General features: G+C 56.6%; 3 protein-coding genes across 3 annotated transcripts in view; all 3 read right to left on the bottom strand.

Annotated features, from left to right (window-relative positions):
- Positions 1-1,331: 1,331 nt before the first annotated feature.
- On the bottom strand, positions 1,332-8,665 carry PIP5KL1 (phosphatidylinositol-4-phosphate 5-kinase like 1). Its single transcript, XM_061200951.1, has 10 exons — positions 8,636-8,665; positions 7,614-7,817; positions 6,339-6,389; positions 5,986-6,140; positions 5,641-5,765; positions 5,088-5,122; positions 4,942-4,997; positions 4,047-4,159; positions 3,596-3,749; positions 1,332-1,599 (listed from the first exon to the last, which is right to left on the bottom strand). Exons 1-10 carry the CDS (start codon positions 8,663-8,665, stop codon positions 1,332-1,334), a joined length of 1,191 nt encoding a protein of 396 aa, XP_061056934.1.
- A 3,030-nt stretch (positions 8,666-11,695) lies between these two features.
- Positions 11,696-14,527, bottom strand: DPM2 (dolichyl-phosphate mannosyltransferase subunit 2, regulatory). The gene is made up of 4 exons (XM_061200949.1): positions 14,468-14,527; positions 14,090-14,179; positions 13,175-13,277; positions 11,696-12,375 (listed from the first exon to the last, which is right to left on the bottom strand). The coding sequence occupies exons 1-4, from the start codon at positions 14,468-14,470 to the stop codon at positions 12,317-12,319; spliced, it is 255 nt and encodes an 84-aa protein (XP_061056932.1). The 5' UTR covers positions 14,471-14,527; the 3' UTR covers positions 11,696-12,316.
- Positions 14,528-16,679: 2,152 nt separating this feature from the next.
- Positions 16,680-20,994, bottom strand: part of EEIG1 (estrogen-induced osteoclastogenesis regulator 1) — a 37,035-nt gene continuing 32,720 nt past the window's right edge. Inside the window, exons 10-11 of the mRNA XM_061199865.1 lie at positions 20,894-20,963; positions 16,680-19,471 (exon numbers count right to left, since the gene is read on the bottom strand). Coding sequence (XP_061055848.1) covers positions 19,426-19,471; positions 20,894-20,963 — 116 coding nt within the window. The 3' untranslated portion in view covers positions 16,680-19,425. The remainder of the gene's footprint in view (positions 19,472-20,893; positions 20,964-20,994) is intronic.

The following is a 20,994-nucleotide window of genomic DNA, read 5'->3' as shown; positions in this document are numbered from 1 at the left end:
TTTTTCTCTCTAGTGCCAGGCTCTCTCTTACTCCAGATCTTTGCTGTGTCCTTGGCTTGGAACCCTCCCAGAGCTGCATCTGATTCTTCTGGTCTCAGTGAAGGGGTTAGAGCACACCCACCCATCAAATAATTAGGTAGAGGCTCCTTCCCTGAGCTCCACGGCCCCATGTGCCTTCACAAGGATTTGTCACACAGGTTGCTTTTGTCACTGTCCCCCCCGACTGTGAGTTCTGTGGCGGTGGAATCTATGCATCTTGCTCCACCCCACGTCCCCATTTCCCAGCAGAGGGCCTGTCACATAGCAGGTGCTCAATAAATATTTAATGAGTTGAATGTTTCCATTTTAACGATTAGACCACTGAGGCACAGAGAGGTTTAGCACCTTGTCCTGATCACTCAGCCAGGCCCCAGAGAAGCTCTAGAGGAAAGGGCCACTTGGGCATGGTCGGATTGGACTGGGGTCAAAGGCAGAGTTGGAGTTTCCTGGAGGAGGGAGAAGGAAAGATCAGAGGCTATGCAGGCAGTTTTCTTCTCTGCTCCCAGTGATGTCTGTGTGTCCAGGTCCCTCCGTCTGACCACCAACCCCTGCTCCCATTTCACAGATGATAAAAGTGACTCCCAGAGGAGGGCAGAGCTTACTCAAGATCAATAGTGGACCGCAGTCTAATGTTTCCCAGAGCTGAAGCCCCCCCCCCACTCCCCCACCTCCTCCCACCTGCATCCTAGAGGAGCAGGAGTGAGGGGGGCCACCCCAGAGGGAGGCCAGTGGGCCCTGCTTGAGCCAGGGCAGGGGGTTGGGAGGCCCGGGTTCTTGGGCTGGCCTTGCCACTTACCCGTGCATAAGCCCCTTAAAGTCTTTGGGCCTCAGTTTCCCCATCTGGACGACAAGGGGGCTGGGCTTGGTGGCTTCAGCCTCCCCCCTTCCCCAATGAGGACAGGGCTGCGGGAGCTGGTGAGTAAGAATACAGGCTCCTGAGTCCAAAAGGCATAGTTGAGTCCTGGTTCCAGCATTTATTGCTGAATGATCTTGCTCAGTCCCTTCACCCCCTGAGCCTTCATTTCATGGTCTGCAAAAAAAAAAAAAGAATAATAGCATTTTTTTTTTTGAGGATTAAATGAGCTAATGTAGGGGAGTCCCTGATAACAATGCCAGGCACAGCATCCCCAGCAAAATGAGTTCATAATATTAATTAGGGGATGCTGCCCTCTGGGGGCCAAGTGGAGGAACAACAGGCGAGGAGAGTCCGACCCGCTGCCCGGGCCAGGCTGGAACCCGCGTCCCCAGCGGGCGACTGTTGTCCAGGTGGGGAGAGCGCGGCTGGGCGCCGGTCACTCGGTGTGCGCCTCCACCCACTGGCAGAGGCGACGGGCGTAGCGAGTTGGGCTGACGGTGGAGAAGGTCCGGCCTGGATAGCGCAGCGTCTTCCACAGGTGCTCCAGCCGCTTGCGGAGCCCGTAGACTGTGGCGAGGTCCACGAGGCCCAGGAAATAGCGTTGCTCTGGCCCGTCCAGGATGTGTAGGGCGTTGGGGGCGTCGGGCAGCAGCCGGCGGTTCTGGGCTTCTGGCTCCTCCAGGCTCTGTACCCCTCGCATAGACCTGGGGGCAGACAGGAGGGTGAGGTTACCACCTCCTCCAGGGAGCCCCAGCCAATGGACCCTGTCAGCATGGCCATGCTGCCCCTGGGTCATTCTCACACCTCCCGTGTGCCCGGACCTGTGATGTCAGATAAACTGGGCGGCTGAGTAAAGTGCAGTTGACGGTCTAAAGCTGAGCTGTCCATTATGCAGCCACCAGCCAGCCATATGTGGCCACTGAGCACTTAAATGTGGCCAGTCCCAAATGAGATGCGCAGTAAGCATAAAATACATACTGGATTTCCAAAACAGTATGAGAAAAAGAATGTAAAATATCTCATAAATGTTTATATTGATTAGATTATGAAACGATAAAAGTTTGGATGTACGAAGTAAGTGAAATATGTTATTAAAATTATTTTTACCTATTTCTTTTTTACTTTTTAAAATGAGGCTACTAGAAAATTTAAAACTACATGTGTGGCTCGCATTAAATTTCTACTGGGTAGCGCTGGTCTAGAGCATTTGGGTCACACAGACTCTGGCTCTGCACTTATGTGCCACATCACTTTGGATAAGTCCCATATTTGGGTACTTCCTAAACTGCTGTTTGGGGTCATCCAACCCTGGAAGTTTCAGGGTGGCAGAGTTGAAACCTTGCAGAAAAAGTCCAACCTGAGTTTGCAGATGGTGTGTCTTTTTGCCTCAAATTGTATTCCAAATCAGAAGATGCCTCTGGCTGGGCCCCCAATCCCAACCAGAAGCAGGCTCAGTTCCCTAACATTGTCCTCTTGTGATGGTGGGAGTTTGGGAGTGGGGGTCGCGGGGTGGCAGGTCGCTGAGGGCTTTATCCCTGCCCTGCCCAGGTCTTGGGGGGAAAAAGCCAATCAAAGAAAGCCCCACCCAGGCACCAACCAATCAGAACCGAGTGGTCTGGGAGCCAGGACAGAGTGCTGGTACTCTCTTCAGTGCCAGGGTTAACCTGGGGGTGGTGGGTTCTGAATGAGGGGCTGGGAACTGGGTGGGGGTGGGGCTGTAGCTGTGACCATTTACCAGGCAGCATGGAGAAACAACCATCGTAGGCAAACTTGGGTTTACTTGCTGAATGATGGCTGTAATCTGAGCACCATCTGGGGGTACAGGGCAAGGGAGAAGCTGACCTAGGTTGGATGGGCAGACTTGGTGGATTCTGTGCCCCACGGCAGGCATTCCACCATCTGGTCAGGATGTGCCCACCAAGCCATTACCTTGGGTTGTGCCCAAGACTCACCCATCCCAAGGTCTTCCTCCAAGGGGTGGGGATGGGGGCTAGGTGAATGGACATCATTTTTCACTTGTCTTGTCCACCCACTGGATCAATGAACTTATTTCCTTGAAGTGCCTGTCTTAATCCCTGAGTAATTCGGTTCAACCACAGATGTGGGCCTTGGAGGACTGAAATCCAAGTAACTAACCAAGTACTAACATGAATCCTCAAAAGTCATTCTACAACTTCACTTCCTCTCTCTGAGGCTCAGTTTCCGCATCTCTAAAATGCGAATGAGCCCATCCTCTCAATGAGGCTCATAGTCAGCATGCAAGGATTGGCTGCATGCAAGAGGAAGGCAACAAGCTGATGGTGCCAGTGGTGATGACTTCGGGGTCCTCAAAGTGAAATGACCGAGTTAAGGGGCAAGGGCTCTTTCTAAGGCAAAAATTAAATAGGTCTGAAACCTTCAATGGCTCCACATCTCCTTCTGGAAAATGGGCAGATTCTTCAAAAGCCCAACTGGATCTCACCTGGTCTTTCCTCTGCTGTGATCCATCTGTGCCTGCTACCCCTGCCGGCCAGGCTTCTCCAGCCCTCCACCCTCCACACACACACACACACACACACACACACACACCCCTACACACATACACACAAACACTGCACTTTCCAGTCTTCGAGCCTTTGCCTGTGCTGTTCCCCCACTACACCATCTGTCTTTTCCATGTTCTCATCACCTCATTCTTGCTGTTGCCTCTGGGGGGCCCACCTGGCTGTGCGGAAGATGAGGCTACTGCCTGGGCCCCGCTCATCCTCATGGAGACGCTGAAAGGCCATCAGGAGGCTGTAATCCAGCACGTTGAGCTCCCGGAGGAAGGCGGTGTCCAGTTCCATCTGGCGGAGGAGCCAGCTCCGCTGGGGCCCTGCCGGAGCATCAGTGCCCCCACCTGAGTGCTCGTTGTGTGCCAGGCAAGTTTCTGAGGGCTCCACACACATCTGCCCCAGAAGGGCAGATGTCTTTACTGTCCCATTTCACAGATGAGGAAACTCATCTGTAATTTGCCTTGGTCACCTAGCTAGAAAGCTGTGGAGTTAGGATTCTCTGCCTGACTCCAGAATCTGGGCTCTTAAAGACTCAGGCAGAGAGCAGTGCCAGGGACACCCTTCTAACTTCACTCTAAATGGAGGAAGAGCAGGCAGTGACCGCCCCCGTGGCTCACCCAGGTTGATGGTCTTGCCCTGAAAGTTGAGGTCTTTCAGCACCAGGACAAGGGGGCTGCCCTCAGGGGCGGGCTCCACCCAGCGGCTCACCTCGCAGCCCTTGATGTCATACCTGGGAAATGAGGGGTGGGGGAGACAGAATTCAACCTTATAGAGACTTGAGACATACAGGGAACTCACAAGGTAATAAGAAACAAGAGCTTCCACTGGGTGACTGTCCAGATTCTCAGCACAACCCCAGTCCGTTATTGTCCCCATGTTAGAGATGAAGAAAAAGCCTCAGAGAGGTTTTTTGTTTTGTTTTGTTTTTAATTTGCCCAAGACCACACAGTAAAGGGCAGAGCAGGGATTCCAACTCAGGCCCTTGAAAGTCCAGTCGAGCCTTTACCCCTGCCTGTGACTGCCTCTTGGCACCTTGTCATCTCTGGGGTATCCCAGACAGAGGGGCCCAACCCTAGACGCAGCACCAGAGGGCATGAGTGAAGTCCGCGGCCCTGGGAGAGCACCAGCGTGGAGCTCGCGGGCAGAGGCAGGGCTAGGAGGCTCAGAGGGCCACCTGCAATCAGAGGCTAGTTTGATTCCCTGCTCCTCACGTAGTAGCTGTGTGGCTTTCCCCTCCTCATTTTCTCTTCGACAAAATGGGGATGATTAGGACAGCTACCCCTCAAGAGTTGTTCTGGGAATAAGGAAGGTGATGAATGCAAATGGCTCAACACAGCGCCCATGGCATACTGAGTGCTCAAGAGATGCTGGTCGTGGGAATCACTGTCTCCGACCCGTCAGGAGATCTTGGTAACGTCCCTTCTCCTCCCTGTGCCTCAGTTTCGCTGTCTGTCTAGTGAGTGTGGGTGCTTCAGGTGGCACATTCCGGGTGGGGCCGGGAGGCCGACTCACCTCTCGGAGATGCGGCCGGTGGGATAGAAGACGCTCTGCATGATGATGAAGTATTTCTGGAGACGGGGGTAGGGAGTGAGGGAGCACAGGATCTCACCCTCCCCCCGCCCCCTCCGGCCCGGCCCCCTCGCCTCGGCCTCACCCACCTTCTTTCCCCGGGCCACCCGCAGACTGTGCACTCCTGGAAAGGGAGAGGGCGTCAGGTAGAGAGGCCCCAAACTCGGCAAAGCCGGGTGCATCCTGCCCCAGTTCCAGGCCACGCCTCCTTCTCGCGATCCGCCGCATCCCGAGCCTCCAGGCCACGCCCCCATACCCCTTCCCCAGCTTGGGGTGGTGTCCCAAGTCGACCCGCTTCTAAATTTAGCCCCAAAGATGCCGTGTCCCCCAGGCCTAGCCCTGCCCATATATCCTCCTCCCGGGACTATTCAATCTCAACCTCGCCCCCTTTGGGCCCCGCCCAAGGTCTTGGCCCCGCCCACCGACCCCCGCCCTCCTACGTTGCTGTCTAGGACCCGCCCCCCCACTGAACTCTCCCCCCAGCCGGCCCCGCCTCCTGTCCAGTCCCCTCCACCCTGCTCGGGCTCAGGTCCCCTACGCCCCCCGTCCTGGAACCGCCCACTCCCTGACCCCCTCCCCTTCTCGCTCTCTCTCTTCACCCCTCCCCTCGCCCTGCAGTCCCGGGTCCCTGGCCGGTCATACCCAGCAACCGCGCTAGCAGCGAGTGTGGATGCCGCTGCAGGTGCTGCACGTAGCGGGGCAGGTGGGCGAGCAGCGCCCGCACCTCCCGGCGCCGCAGGGTCTTCAGGAAGAAGCGCTGGTCGTGGCTGGGGGGGCGGGACGGTGAGGTCACTGACCAGGTGGGGCAGGAGCCGCCTCCTCACCGCCCCTCTCGCCTCCTGCCCTCGCCCTCAGTCTCTCCTCCTCCATCTGACCTCTATCTGGCCCTGACCCAACCTGACCTGGCCATTCTGTCTCTCTCCTCAAGAGCCCCCCTCCACCCCGGACACCTCTCCCACCCCTTCCCCACCCCAGCTGCCAGCTCACGACAGGAAGAAGCTGGCCTTGCTCTTGGAGGTGCTGAGGAACTGCAGGTAGGGGCCGCCCGGACCCAGCGCAGCCTGATAGTCCTCCTCTGCCAGCCCTAGGGAGCGCCGCAGTCGGGCGAAGGCGGGGCCAGCCAGGGTGCCCAGCTCGAAGCCCTGCGGAAAGGAAGAGCAGCCCCAAGAGTGTCCCTGGGGCCCAGGTGTGTGCAGTCGGCTCTGGCGCGGGAGGGTCAGGGTAAGCACACCCTTCCTGCAAAGCCCCGGGGCAAGCCATCATTCCCACTGCACAGATGGGAAAACTGAGGAGAAGAGCAGAACACACCCCCTCCCATGCAGCACTCTTGGGCTTTCTACCTCGTGAACCTGGGTCAGGACCTCGGAGAAATCCTCCTCCGTGGGCAGCCCCTGTAGCAAGGAGCAGAGGGGCTCAGGGCAAGTCTCAACCCCCCAGTGCCAGCCCAGGGTCTCCAAGCATCCTGTACCTGGCCTCACCCCCGTTCCCCCCAATTTGATTCCTCCAGCCAGTGGGGACCACTCTGGGTGTGCCTGAGTTGGGCAGATAGACTGCCAGCCCTCCCAGAGCTGGAGGGAGGAGGAGAGTAACCCAAGGCAGGTCTTAGGTGTGTCTCATTCACTGCTGGGTCCCCAGCACCAGTCTCTGAGTTAGAGCCTGACACATGTGCCCAGACACACGTTGGCCAAAGTGTCGCCAGATGCCCTCCCAGTCGAAGGGGATGGCCTAGAAGCCTAGGACTGTCTGACTAAGCCTGGGAGAAGCAGGATCAGAGAAAGCTTCCTGGAGGAGGTGCCCCCTAAGCTGAAATCTCAAGGGTAGTGGAGAGGAGGAGCAGGGTGCTCATAGGAGCGGGAACAGCAGTGGTGGCCACCAGGAAGGGAAGGAGAGCCTGAGTGACTGAAGCGAGTAAGGATGGACTGGGAAGGAGGCTGGACAGTCGGCCCTTGGGGTTGAGCCAGCAGGACCTTGAGGCCAGGCTGAGTATTGGGGAGCCATGGAAGATTTTCAGCAGGTGATGAGATTTAGAGAACTCCTACTCTCTCCCTGGACCTCCAGGTCCCTGTGCTAGGACCTGGCTCACAGGATGTGGCCACACTGTGCACACGTATGCACACACACAAACAACACACATGCTCACCCGGGCCGTCCAGCTGCTGAGCTTGCAGTGGGCGACCCTTTCTGCTGAGCCAGCCTGGCCCCAGCCTGAGCTCCGGGGAGGATGGGCTGGGCTGGTGGGGTGGGGGCAGGGTCCCTTCTCAACCACACACCCTGGCAGAACCGTGAGGGCCTCAGAGACCAAGAAGTACAATCCCTCCCACCCAATATACAGAGGTGACACTGAAGCCCAAAGAGAGGCAGAGACCCACCTAGATCACACATCAACCACCCGGGTCAGGGGGTTCCTCGCACTCCCCACACACCCTGGGCTTTCTGGCTTCCTGGCCTCAGCCCCCACCCCAGAATGTCCCTCCCTCCCTGCACCAAGGCCCTGCCTTCCTCTCCTTCTATCTAGCCCGCTCTGTTCCCCAGCCCTGCAGTATTAGCAGGACAGGGCATCAGCCTGGTCTTGCTGTCGGTGCTGTGGAGGTGCATGGGACAGACTGGCCACTCACCGTGGGCGGGTGGTCCATGGACACTTGAGTGGCAGCCCACAGCCCTGCCTGCATCATACACGTCAGCTGGTGCAGCTCATGCCCTGGGCCAATCTCAAACAGGCCTAAGCGAGACTGCTTGTCTCGTAGACGCCAGAGGAGGCCACGGCGGCCAGAGCTCGAGGTGGCAGCTCTGTGTCCAGCCTCTGGGGAGGGGGCCAGGACCTGGGGTGGGAGGCACCAGAAGCAATGAGCCTGAGGCAGCAAGCATCCCACAGGGGAGAGACCCTCGTCTGAGTCCCACGTCCACTGCTTGTCAGCTCACCCCTCATCCCTCTCTGCCTCAGTTTCCTCAGCTGTAAAATACAGATAAGGCTGGTACCCACCTCACTGGGTGTTGTGAGGGGACAGTACCTGGAATGCAGTCAGCACCCAAAATAGTGATGGTTATTATCAGTAGGTAGAGCATTTGTTCTGCAACCTCTCACTAGCTTAGGTAAATCACCTAACCTTTCTGCACCTCGTTTTCTCATCTGTAAAATGAGAACTATAATAACTCCTTCGTGGCAGGTATTAACTGTTGTTACTGTTGAGTTTGAGCATCCTGCACAGGAACTCCTTATAGTAGGAGCTGTGATGTCAGTAATTCAGTCATCTATTCCACTCGTCTATGCCGAGTTCCTCCAGGCCAGCGCGGAGGGTCAGCACGAACCTGAGATCATAGCTGCTGACCCCTTAGCATTGGGCACCCACCAAGTGTCCAGCACTGTCTGAGAGCTTGACCTCCTAACAGCCCTATGAAGGAGAAGCTTTTATCATTGTCTCCATTTTCCCGATGAGGAAACTGAGGAAGTTCTCGGGGGATACCCGCCGGACTCCCCGCTTCAGACCTGCGGCCCCATGTGGGGCGTGTCCCAGTCCCGCCCAGTGCAGGACCCCTTCTGGGCTTGGATGGGGGTGTGTTCGCCCTGCACGGGGAGGGGAGGCCCTGCCCCTGCCCTCCAACCCTTTCCTTTCCTGTCCTCTCTCGGGTCTGCACCTACCTCGCGGGGCCCCGGGCTCGGCGCGGCCATCGCCCCCGCAGCAGCTTCCCCGGGCTCTGGCCGCGTCCCCCGCTGCCGGGCCGCCCCGCTGCAGGAGCCAGGCCCCGCCCCTGCTTCTGGACCGACCAATCGCGTGGTGCCGGTCACTGCTGCACCCAATCCGAGCGGGGGCGCGGGGGATCGCCTGCGGGTCCCGCCCCCGGGGCTGCAGCACCCTTCGGACCGCGGTCCAGGGCGGGGCAGGGCCGCCGCGCGTTGGTTAGGGTCCGCACCGGGGGAAGACCCCACATTCCCTTCCTGGGGTGGGAGACTCAGGTCTCGGGGCGCTCGGGGAGGCAGGTAACCTAAAGCCAGTCCCGCCCACCCACCCTGGCGTGAAATTCCCACCGACCGTATTTCGGGTGAGGAAACTAAGGTCCAGAGAGAGAAGTGACTACCTCCAGGTCACACAGGAAGTCAGGGGCGTGCGTTCATTCAACACTTATTTTGAACATTCACTATGGGCCAGGAGCAGTGTAGGCCGGGGTGGCGTGGGGGGGAGGCGGATTTTAGTGGTGAGTGAGAGGGAGGAACACAGCTGCCAGCGTGAGCTTTTAAAAGCATAAATCGCATGACGTCACTCGCACGCTCTAAGCCTCCAGTGGCTTCCCACGGCACTGGAACAAAGTCCAAACATCTCGGTGTGGCCCCAGGCCCATCTGCCCGCTCTCCAGCCCCATCTCAAATCACTGTCCCTGCACCCAGCACACGGTCACAGGGGCTCCCTGCTGGCCCTTGGCCACCAAACTCTTTCACACCTCCGGGCTTTTGCAGGTGCCGTTCCCTCTGCCTGAAATCCTCCCCCACCTCCACCCTCGACTTGATTTGCTTTATTCCTTATCACCTTGCCCGACTCTAAGTGTCCCCTCCCTTCAGTCATGATCACATCGCTTTATTTTTCTTCATCACACTTAACACTGTCAGAGACTGTCTTGTTCATTTATTTGTTTATTATATCTCCCCTCCCCCACCCAGAGTGGGAGTGCCAGGAGGGCAGGAACCATGCCAGGCTCCTTCCCTGGCTCAGTACCTTGCACAAACCAGTGTTTGAGAAGTATATGCTGTACCAATGTGAGTAGGATGTGCAGAGAACCTCAGTGAGTCCCAGGAAATGAAAGGCCAGTGTGACTGGAGTGAGGAGAGCTCAAGCGAGCATGCAGGCTCTTGTCGGCCGGCCATGGGAGGGAGAGGGACGGCAACCCAGAGAAGCATTGTAAGTGTGTGAGAAAGATTCTCAGAAAAAGAAAAAAAAAAGCTCAGGGACTTCCCTGGCGGTCCAGTGGTAAAGAGTCTGCACTTCCACTGCAGGGGGTGTGTGTTCGATCCCTGGTTGGGGAAATAAGATCCCGCAGGCCGCGTGGTGCGGCCAAAAATTAAAAAAAGAAAAGATGCTCAGATGTTTTCAAAAGGCCACTGGTTGTAGTGCAGTCAGATTGGAGGGGGCCATTGTGGGCAGGGGAGAGCAGTGAGGAGGCCTTTGGTGATTTAGGGCAGGGGACGGTGGCTTTGCATCTAGAAGGTGATGGGGGGAAGGGGAGAAAAGGGGAGAATTGACAGGATTTGGGGTCATGTGGATGGGGGAGTGGAAGAGGAAAGCCAAGGTCAGTGATGTCTGCCAGGCTTCTGGCTGTGGGTCAGGGATACAGGATGATGATGCTAAGGCAGGGCACGAGGGGAGAGCCAGATTTGTGCGGGGGGATAGTGAGGGAGTCTGAGAATTCAGATCATGACAGGATGAATTTGAGGTGTCACTACGACAGCCGATGAGGATGTCAGGTGGGCAGCTGGTGCATGTGCAGTACATTGGGGCTCAGAAGAAAGCTGGGCTGCAGGTGAGCCTGGGTAAGGATGAGGTCACCCAGAAGAGTGTGGGGTGAAACAGCCTGTGATGAGTCCCGAGGAACCCACCCTCTCGTGGCAGAGAAGCATGAGTGCCAGAGAGAGCATAAAGTAGGAGAATGGGTCATCCAGCGTCTGAGGGTGTACCCAGGGGGGAGGTCACCAGCCAAATGTGGCAGAGGGGTCAAGGAAATGCGCTTTGGATTTAAAGACTGGATGTCACGGGTGGTCTGAGTGCAGCCCCCCTGGAATGCTGCCAAGCACAGCAGGGGTGAGGAAATGCAGGAAGCAGGTGTGGATACCCTTTTGGGAAGTTTGGCTGTGGAGGGGAGAGCGTGGGAGAGACCCGGAGGGAATTACTGGGTTGATGGAGGGTCCCTTAAACGGAGCCTGTAACATGTTCATTTAACACTGGGGGACCTTGTTGAAAGGCACAGGCTGTTCCCTTGAGAGGGATCATCAGACAGGAGGCTTCTGCTATAGCAGTGGGAGAGGACAGGACCCAGAGTCCAGGTGGGCATCTCTGCCTGGACTGGAAGATGGAGAGAGAAACAGGTAAGGACAGGGCAGGTGTGCCTGTAGTTGGTCTCTCTTCTCTGATGAGGGGGACACCTTTGCTAACTGGAGGAAGAATGAATGTCCAAGGTGTGAGGGGTGGAGGCTCACACTGTGAATGGGAGAGCTGGCTGCCCAGTGGGGCATGGTGGGATTGCCAGGGACTAAGGCTGGGCCTGTGCCAGTTAACCTGAACACAGTGGAACCAGCCCTGCTCTGGCTCATAACAGCCCTCTGCTCAGAGCCACGCTAAGTTGGGCTGCTGGGTACAAGAGACAGATGACAGGCTTGGGTTTTCGGGGACTAGCCTGAGGGTCCTTAAAATACCAGTGCCAGCTGGCTAGGCTGGCACGGGGGAGACCTGGTAGAGGCTGATGTGGCGTCTGGCAGACTGCTGTGCCTCCACAGACTCCCCAGCCATCAGCTGTGCCAGGCCAGACCCATATCGGTCCCGGTCCCGGTCCCTACTTTATCCTGTGTCCAGCACACAGATGATCCAGGAGGCACCTGAGGCACCGATTGCACAAACCAGGGTCTCCCGACCTGAGACCAACGCAGAGGCCAGCTCCCAGCCCCTCTCCAGCCCCTGGGAAGCCCAGTCCCCTGGTCAGGGATGGCACTGAGACAAACACACCATCAATGTTTATTGTTCAGCTCTCCCCAACAGGCCAGCACTGAGGCTGGGGGGCTGGGCCTCCATGAGAAGCGGTCAATCCAGGGGCCCCCCGTGTGGCCACCCTAATGTGCTCTGGGGCCTGTCAGGCCTCCCCCTAGGCTTTCCAGGTCCAGAAATCCTTGTGGGGTCTGGGGTATGTCAGACCTGGGAAAGCTGCCTTTGTGGAGGAGCAGGACATGGGGGGAGAGGTCACGTGACGCCCCAGAACCTGCCAAGTCCAGCAACAGCATGTGACATGAGGGAAACTGAGGCAAGAGTGTAGAAGCCAGAGGAAAAAGCGACAGGGAGTCTGAAAAGTGAGGTGGGGAGGACCAGCATTTTCCAGGCCCTGAACCTGAAGAGGGTGAGAGGGAGACTTTCAGGGACTCCTCCCTCCTGGCTTCTGGAAGGGTGAGCAGGGGCCCTGGTCAGTCAGGGGTGAGTCCTGAACAGCTCCATCCCACGAGGGTGTCTGCAGGATAGCCAGGCTTGAGGGGCCCTCCGTGCCTGGATGGGTCCTCTGGGCCCCCACCCTTGGTCTGCCCTGGAGAAGAAGCAGAGAAGGGGCCGGCAGCCTCATCCCTGCTGGGCCTTCACTGAGCCTTTTTGGTCACCTTCTGATTCTTCAGCATCACGTAGGTGATGAACACGCCTGGAATATACAGACCAGAAAGGTCAGGTAAGAAAGCTCAGGGCTACTGGGAGGCCAGAGCAGGACACAGCATGGGAGAGTGACCCACACAGGGGGCCAAGCACCTACCCAACCACACTCCAGGCCACCTGATCATCTCCCCAGTTGTTCATCAAGCCACACATCCACCCATTCATTCAAAAAACATCAGCCGGGTACCTACCACAGGCAATTTGCTGAGTTTAGCGCTTCCAATTCTACAGGGAATAAGATCCACCCAACTATCCATCTACTCACCCAGTCAACCACCTATCCACGTACCTCCCCACTGACCCACTCAGCATCCATCATCCACCCATCCCATCATCCAGACATCTGACTGGTGATGCATCCAAACCACTTTCTTGAGCACCAACTCAGTGCCACAGCTTGTGCCGGGGGCTGAGTACATAGCAATGATAAAGCAACAGTCCTTGCCCCTTAAGAGGCCCACACACTAGACCCTGGGAGACAGAGAGGTGCAGGGATCTTGAACCGGGGTGACAAGCGGGTGAGAGGTGATGGAGGTGTGAGCAGAGTGATGGTGGTGGTGGACGGAGCAGGAAAAAGGGAGACATCCCATTAGAGTCCAGTGAGCCTGGGGCATCGGGAAGACTGACTTAAAGCCCTGAAGGATGAACAGGGAAACCCCAGGGGATGAGTTGGGGGCAAGGAGCCTCACGGAGATGTACAGCCAGTGACAAAGTGTAGCAGCATGTTCAGGGCTGGGAGAGGGTCATGGGGTCCCTCAGACACGCTGCCCAGGGTTGGGGGAACTTACCCACAAACAGGAGCAGCAGGAGGCCGGCAGCTAGTGGGATGGCAACGGCATAGGCTTGGGGCAGGAAATACTTGTGGATGACATGCTGACTGTCGATGAATGGCTGGCATCAAGGGCAGAGCTCTGGTGAGCATTCCTCGCCCTGCTCAGCTCCCCAAGCCCAAACATCCCACCTCCTCCGTCTCCGGGGCTGACCCCATCAAAGCACTGAGACTGCATTTGCTTTTCTTTAAGATGATGGCATTTGGGGTGCCTTGGTTTGTTCCCTTCTTTCATTTATCTAATAGTTGTGTACGGGGCACTTGCCTGGTGCCCGCCCTAAGTTGGGGCTGGGGACCTGGCAGGGAACAGAAGACAAAGGACTTGCCCTAAGGCCCCCACAGCTTAGCAGGGGCAAAGGGTACATGAGGAATCCTCGAATGATTCCCAACCTGGGCTCCAAAGTCTTCTTTACTAACATTTTTCTCCAAAGGATACCAAGTTCTGCAAGATTTTGCCTTCCAAACACTACACTTTTAAAGCAGTAACCAAGAAATTTTCCCACAGGGAAAAGAAAAATCCTAAAGACTCTCACAAAATCCACTGGCACCTGTCATGCCCAGGGGCCCGCAGGATAACGAGACAACGACTAGAACTCCCATCAAAGGCAGCACAAATCAAGGACAGGACTTTACAGTGTAGTGGTTAAGGATTCCACCTTGGGCCTGAGGCTTCCCCCTGAGCTTCCGCTTCCTCGTGTATAAAATGGGGGACACCGCTAGCATCTTCCTCAAGTGCTGTTCTGGAGCTTTCGTGAGGTATGCAGGTAAAGCACCTAGCACAGCACCTGTCACATTGCAGCTGCTTAAATGATGTTAGGAGTTGGCCTCAAGATCCAGGGATGGGAGGTGAAAGAGGACGGGGCAGCACACATACCAAGAGAATCACCCAGACGGTGTAATAGGTGAAGATGATCAGGCTAACGGCGACGAGGCCAAGTCCCACCACCTGGTCTGTTCCCGTGGCCTGCAGAAAAGGGAGAACTCAACTGAGGCAGTGATGCTCCATTTAGGTGCACTAATGAAGGGGGGCGTTGCAGCCTGGTTACGCCCATTCACTCAGCAGACGTATCAGACGAGGCGGACTAGGTCAATTTTATGCCGGGAGAGAGAGCGCCGGGCCGAGGCCTATCACCCGTACGACGGACCGGCGGGAGAGCGATGCCGGCTCCGAGTACTCAAGCCCCAGCTCCTGAGCAGACCCAGGACCCCACCCCCAGACGCCCCCGTTTCCCGCACTCGGCCCCAAGCTCACCATTTCCCCAGCGCTGCGGGCACTGGGGCAGCAAGCCTCATCCGGTTCCGGATCCGGGCCCTTCTGGCCTTGGGCCGCGGGGCACGCCGGGAGTCGTAGTCCTTAGGCCGGTCCAGGACCACGTCGCCCGAGACAGGCAGGCACCGCCTCCCCTTTGCATGTCGGGAAATGTAGTTTCTCAAGGGCATTGTGGGCCGCGTTCCCGAATCTCTAGGGAATGGGACTGAGCAGGGGCGGGGAGGAACTCAGTCTGGCTGGTATTTGTGGTCTCAGTCCTGTCGAACTCGCCCGAGAACAAAAGCCGGTCTCTCGATGTCCCAGAGTCCCATAGCCAGAGCGGGATGGGGGTGGGTGGTCGGAAGTCCCATATTTCCGATGGAGAAAATGAGGCTCAGAGAGGGGCGCGCTCTTGCAGGAGATCACAATCTGAGTCAGTGGTGTAGCCGACTTCAGAACCCGAGGGCACTACTTCCTGGTCCCGAGGCCCTAACTTGTCTGTTGAGGGTAGGGTGCAGAAAAAGTTCACCGACCGGCCTGGGGTGGGAGGAGGGGTTGGCTGGGGCCCCCAGGGATGGGGAGGATTTCGACTGGCTGTGAGAGGGCACCCCCTTACCATGCCAGGCTTCCCTGGCGACCCTTCAGGTGTCCTCTCTTCACTGCGTGAATGAGGCTAGGGTGACCCTCCCTTCCTTCACCGTCTGCCTCTCGGGCCCTGGGTGTCCCGCAGCCCAGACAGGTCTTCGGACTGGGCCAGTGTGCAGGCCCCTCCCTAGGCTTGGAGGCCAGATCATCTTCGATGTTTCCTCCAGCTCCGAGGTCCGGAACACTGTCTCCTCACAGCTCATGGGGCTGGCTGCTTGTCCCGCATCAGGTCTCACTGGGATGCCACACATCCCAGGGAAGTGACCTTCACAGCTGGGCAGGGTTCCCTCCTCTGTGCTCCATAGCCCCAAGTGTGGCTCCAGGATGACACTTATCACTGCGTTTTAATTAGCTGATTTACTTGTTGATCTGGCCCATGTGACTGTGAGCTCCCTGAGATTAGCATCTGTGGTCACTGCTGTATCCCCAGTGCCCAGAGTGAGGCTTGGCACAAGTAAGAGCTTTGAATCAGTCAACCACCTTTAAAATTTGGGTGACTTCTGGAATGCTACAGAGGACAGCATGTGGAGACTCCAGGCCTCCTGAGGGGTTGTGTGGAGGCTCTCCGTGTGTTATCTTCACTTGGGGGGCCGGGGCACACAGAGATCGGGTCTGAACCGGGCATGACGTGCTCCTGCTGGCAGCATCTGTCTCCTTGGGTCATCCAAGCCCATCACAAAGCTGAGAGGGACGTTTTTTCCCCCTACCATTTTGTATACTGATTTTTCACTAAGCATTACTGTGTTCCAAAGGAGCAACCTTTTTTTGGCCTACAGCCCAATTCCTTCCCTCTCTGTCTCAGGAGAATTTGAGCTCAGCCAGGAGCCACCTTTTCCCTCCCCAGGTGTGCACAGAACAGAGGAAGGGACTGAGAATCAGCCTCCAGGGTTTACAGGGGCCATGAGTGCACATCAGCACTAAGAAAGGGTGGGGACAATGCGGTGCTGTGGCAGGGACAAGGCCTGGTAGTCTGGTCCCTTCTGGCTTGTCCAAAGCCCTGAGGATTCCTGCCACTTCTGAGCTCATTAAAGGCCCAGGGTGACTTGCCTTTCCCAGAGCTTGGCTGTCAGCTCTTCTGAGTCAGAGGCAGAGAGTGAGGGGTGGTCCCGGCCTGGAGACAGTGCTGACCTGTGGCTTTAGAGAGGCTGGGGAAACGCTCGGCACCTCCCGGGGTCTAGCTCCCTAGGAAGTCCTGTATACCCACTTTCTCATTTGATTCACAACCCCATTTGCAGCTGAGAAAACTGAGGCACAGTTGTTTGTCCTCAGGCATGCCTGTTAGAGGCTACCTGACTCTGGGGAGGTTAGAACTTGGGCTCTGAGGTCAGAGCTGCCACCTAGTAGGTGTGAGACTGGCAAGAAACTGCCCTTCTGGGCATTCGTTTCCTCCCCAGGAATCTGGAGTAATAACAGTGGTGGTAATTGTGATAACTACAGTCAGGACTTTGAGAACCCTGGCCACCGACCTCTCCCCCACCCCCAGCATGTCACCTTATACATCCTGCTTCCTTCTGATGCCGTCTGTGACCCCGACTTCAACTCAGTAAAACAAACAAAAGCCAACATGCCATAACAAACAAAAACTGCAACATTTAATTTTTTTCCCCCCAAAACCAAGACACTGACACTAGGCTGATTTCCCTTTACAATGTTATTTTCTACAATAGAAGCTGGGACAGAGATACAAACACAGCCCACTGAATCAGGGGGTGGTGGTGTTATAACATTCTGTTAGAAAGGAGGGGTGTTAAAAAAAAAAAAGACCTCCCCTCCCCCCATCTCCCTGCTCACCTCCCTGAAGAGAGGAAGCCATGGACATTCTCCGTCCTGGCAGATCATGCCATGTGGTCAGTTTGTGGGGTGACCAGAAAAAAAAAAAAACAAAACTAAAAATATTGTAGACCTTTATTTCTTTTCTTTAATTCTCCTAGTAAAAATGTCAAACTGTCTTTCAAGAAGATTCCAAACTGGCATTGCATAGACCAATTCCTTTCCAAAAATATCTCTAATATACTCTTTCTATCTCTCTCTCTATATATAAGATTTTAAGTCCGGAGCTGTGGGCACCTAATGGGAATTCACTGAGCTTGAGGGGACCAGAGGGCCAAAGAAAGAGCTCCCACGTGGGGATGAGGCCAGGGCTCCAGGCCTCCGGCTCCAGCCAGCATTAATTTGGTTGTGGCCGAATTCTGTTAGTCCAATTACCCTGGCCCAGGGCCTAGCGTGGGAGGGTGTGGCAGGCTCTGTCTCCTTCTGGGGTGACTGTCAAGTTCAGACCTCGCCTAGGTTGGGGCTGGGGTTCCTGGTTTGGGGAATTCTCCCCAACAGCACCAAAGCCAGCTATTTTATGTCTAAAGCCCCAGAACTTTGAATCAGACCCCAAATACACCCTGAATGCATCTCCTCACTGGGCTGAGGTCATGAAGACACAGAAGGGAAGGACAGCATTCCCCCATCTTCTGGGGGGGTCACTTCAACTGGAGACAGTGCGGCCAGCTCCCTTTTAAAGTGCCAGGTGTCTGTGGGGCAGGAAGGGACCCGCAGAGCTGACCAGAGCCTTCTCCAGCCAGAGCAAATGCTCCGTCCTGCCTCAGCAGGCACCATCTAACATTCATTTTCTAAAAGTTAGGTAATTAAAAACAACAACAACAAAAATCCTAGAAATGCTCTGGTCCCAACGCCAGGAGGTTCCAAGACCAAGACTCCAATTCTTGCCAGTGGGGCAGAAGGGCAAGGACCCCTCCCAGCCTGGGGAGGAGACACCCCCATCTGCACACCACCCAGATCCCCAGCCCTGCTGGGACCCAGCCAGCGGGTAGGGAGAGAACAGAACCACCTCCCCTTACCTGGGGGAGGAGAAAATACCAAACTGTGAACTCTAAAAAAGAAAAGAAAAAGAAAGGAAGGAAGGAAGGAAAAAAGAGGAAAAAAAGAGGAAAGAAAAGGAAAAAGGAATAGGGCTAAGTAAACACCAGCCTGCTGGGTTTATACAAAATGAGTGAAATTTAAGAGCGGCAGGGGGGTCTGTCCAGGGACTGGCTGGCAGTCAGAACCCACCTTCAAGCAAGTGATGAGGACTAGGGCGGGGAAAGTGCTGAGAGCAGAGGATTTAGGGAGGGGCGGGGGCGGGGGCAGGGCCAGACTGCCCCCCGCTGGGAAAACCCCATTAATGGACCCCACCTCGCCCTTGCCCAGAGAGGGGGTGCTTTCAGAGGATGGCTGAGGCTTTTCTGGCCAGGAAGCCAGCTCCAGGCCAGTCCAGTCACAGCCCACCTGCCTCTCCAGCACTGGCCCCGGCCTGGGCCAGCTGACCCTGAGGGGAGAGGAAGGGTGCTTTGCCTGCCCAGCCCAGCCCAGCCAGGCCACTGACCTCCAAGGGCTTGGGAGGCACCTGCCCTGGCCTCCTACTGGAAGCCAGCTGCTCAGGACCCAGTCCCGGGCAGAGGGGAACCACCGTCCACGCTCAGATCTTTCTCAGCATGGGGCTCGGGCCTGAGCTGGAGCTAACTGGAGGGGGGAGGGGCAGTGCCACGTTCCAGCCGGGCTGCTAGGGCTGGGCTGCTGACTGCACAGCAGGCAGCGCCCAGAAATCCTTGGGAAGGGCTCAGAGCACGGGCAGGTGAGGGCCAGGGCGCTGTGCTGGAGACAAGCGTGTGCAAAGTGCAGGCTGCCAGGGCAGCAGGAGAACATTCGTTGCGGGGGAGGTGGGGTCTCAATCTGGAGTGTGGGTGGGGTTTGAGGTCTTGGTTCCCAGGAGGAGGCCGCCAGCAGGTCCCCCGGGACACAGGGAAGGGACAGCTGAAGCACTGAGCAGTCAGAGGGCCATGGTGGCAGGATTCCAGGGGTGGACTGGCCCCCCAAGGGCAAGGGAGCAATGGAGCAAGGCCCTGCCAGGGCCACTGGCTGGGCCAGTGCTCCTGGAGTGAGCAGGGACACAGGACAAGAGGCCCCTCAGCCACAAGCATCCCTGCATATGCAGGAGTTGCGGCATGTCCTCGCTGAGGGGCCAGGTGGGTGTCCAGAGGGGCAGTCCCCGCCGTGTTTGTCTGGCCCACCTGCTTCACGGGCCCATGTGTCCTGCCCTCTAGTGGTTCAGAGGAGAATATTCACAGTGGTGCCCGGGGCCCTGGCGGGCCATGAGCGTCCCAGCAATGATGGGAGGTCAATGGAATGATGCTTTGGGGCTGGAGTGCATGGAGCAGGCACAGATGAAATGCGGCACGGATGGTGATCTGAAGGGGAAGGTCCCTTGTGGAATGACTTGGGTCTGGACGCCTGTGAAGGCAGGGCCCTTCTCCAGCCTGGACGCCCGCTCCTCAATGGCTTTCAATCACGACTGGCTCATAGACCCCAGAGGAGACCCTGCGGGGAAAGACAGGTCAGCTTGTCATCCCTGATGGTCCTTTGGGCCAGGTCCTTTGGGCCAGGCCCTTGGGAGTACTTCACAAGCAGGCCCCATTTTGCAGAGAAAGAAACTGAGCCTCAGAGAAGTTGAATCACTTGCCCAGGGCAACACAGATGTTAAGTATCGGAGTCTGTAGGAGTGCAGAGCTGGCACAGACCATGGCCCAAGCCCTCCTGGGCACCGGCAGCTCTCACGCTGGGGTGTGCTGCGCCCATCCTCACGACAACTCTGGCAGGGAGGGTCTGCAGCTAGCCCCACTTGACAGGTGAAGAAACTGAGGCTCAGAGGGATTATGAGGCTTGCTAAAAGCGCAGTAGAAGGTTGGGGAGCTTGATCGGCTCTTCTCTCCACTGAGGGAGGCCAGGGCCACCCCTGGGATTGTGGACATTCAGGGCTCAGCATACAGCTCTGCAATGACCTTGCTGCCAAATAGATTGGTTCTTCCCATCCTGCATCTCAGTTTCCTCATTCTCAGAGGGGGCTAGAGAGGGATGTCACAAAGCCCCAAGGAAGTGCCCTCTGTTTTCTTCTTGCCCACCCCACCCGGGGCAGCTGAGGAAGGCATGGAAAGATGGCAGTTGCAATTTCAAGCCTCAGCCAGTAGGGGTCAGCAGAGCAGCACCAGAGGGCAGGTCCGGAGACTCTGCATGGCCCAGCAAAGCCCCCTTCTCGCTCCGGCCGGAGATGTTAAATGGGCACTTTCCCATCTGGCCCACGGGAACCACGGGAAAAGGCTTCAGCACAACCCCGCAGGTGGGAAGCTCCACAACTCACTCATTCGTTCATTCATTCAGTGAGCCAGGCACACAGCAAGCATGCTGTAAGTGAATGATCTTGAGAGGGCACTCTATAAAACTGTAGAGTTCAAGTCCAAGTTTGATCCTACCACCTCCTCGTCTCTGAACATCATGCAGCAGAAATCTGTGTTGCTCACTGCCGTATCCCCAGCACCTAGGGATAGCTCAGTACCTGGTGTGTAGCTGGTGTGCAATAAATATTTGTTCAATAAATAAATGAGTCATCATCATCATTTTTTAGGAGTTCCCAGATCCAGGAGGAAGGGAAAGAAAAGTAGAATCCAAAATAAAGATGTATTAAGCCCATGCTATGTGCCAAGCCTTGTGCTAGGCACTTATCAAGGTTCCTCAGAACCCCCAAAACCAAACCCAGGGCCTTTGTCCCAGGTTTCCAGGTAAGGTGGTGTGGTCCACATCATTTGACAGATGGGGAAACTGAGGCTCAGAGAGAAGTGACTGGTCCAAGGTCACACTGACAAGAGCTGGCATTCAAAGCTAGGTCAGTGGGCTGCAGAGGCCATATGCTCTCACCACTATGCCCCAGAGCCACACTCGTGACCCACCCAGAACCTTCAGCCCTACCTGTTGGCCAGCTGGATGCCACTCAGGGTGGTGGAGCCATCGCGGCTCACGAACAGCCGGAGGTTGCTGTCTGTGGGGACACAGGGAAGGATGGGGGCTGA

This window comes from Eubalaena glacialis, chromosome 9 (assembly GCF_028564815.1).
Source record: "Eubalaena glacialis isolate mEubGla1 chromosome 9, mEubGla1.1.hap2.+ XY, whole genome shotgun sequence".
Taxonomy (NCBI): Eukaryota; Metazoa; Chordata; class Mammalia; order Artiodactyla; family Balaenidae; genus Eubalaena; species Eubalaena glacialis.
Note: the sequence above shows the minus strand (reverse complement) of the source record. Positions and strands in the feature narration are given on the sequence as shown.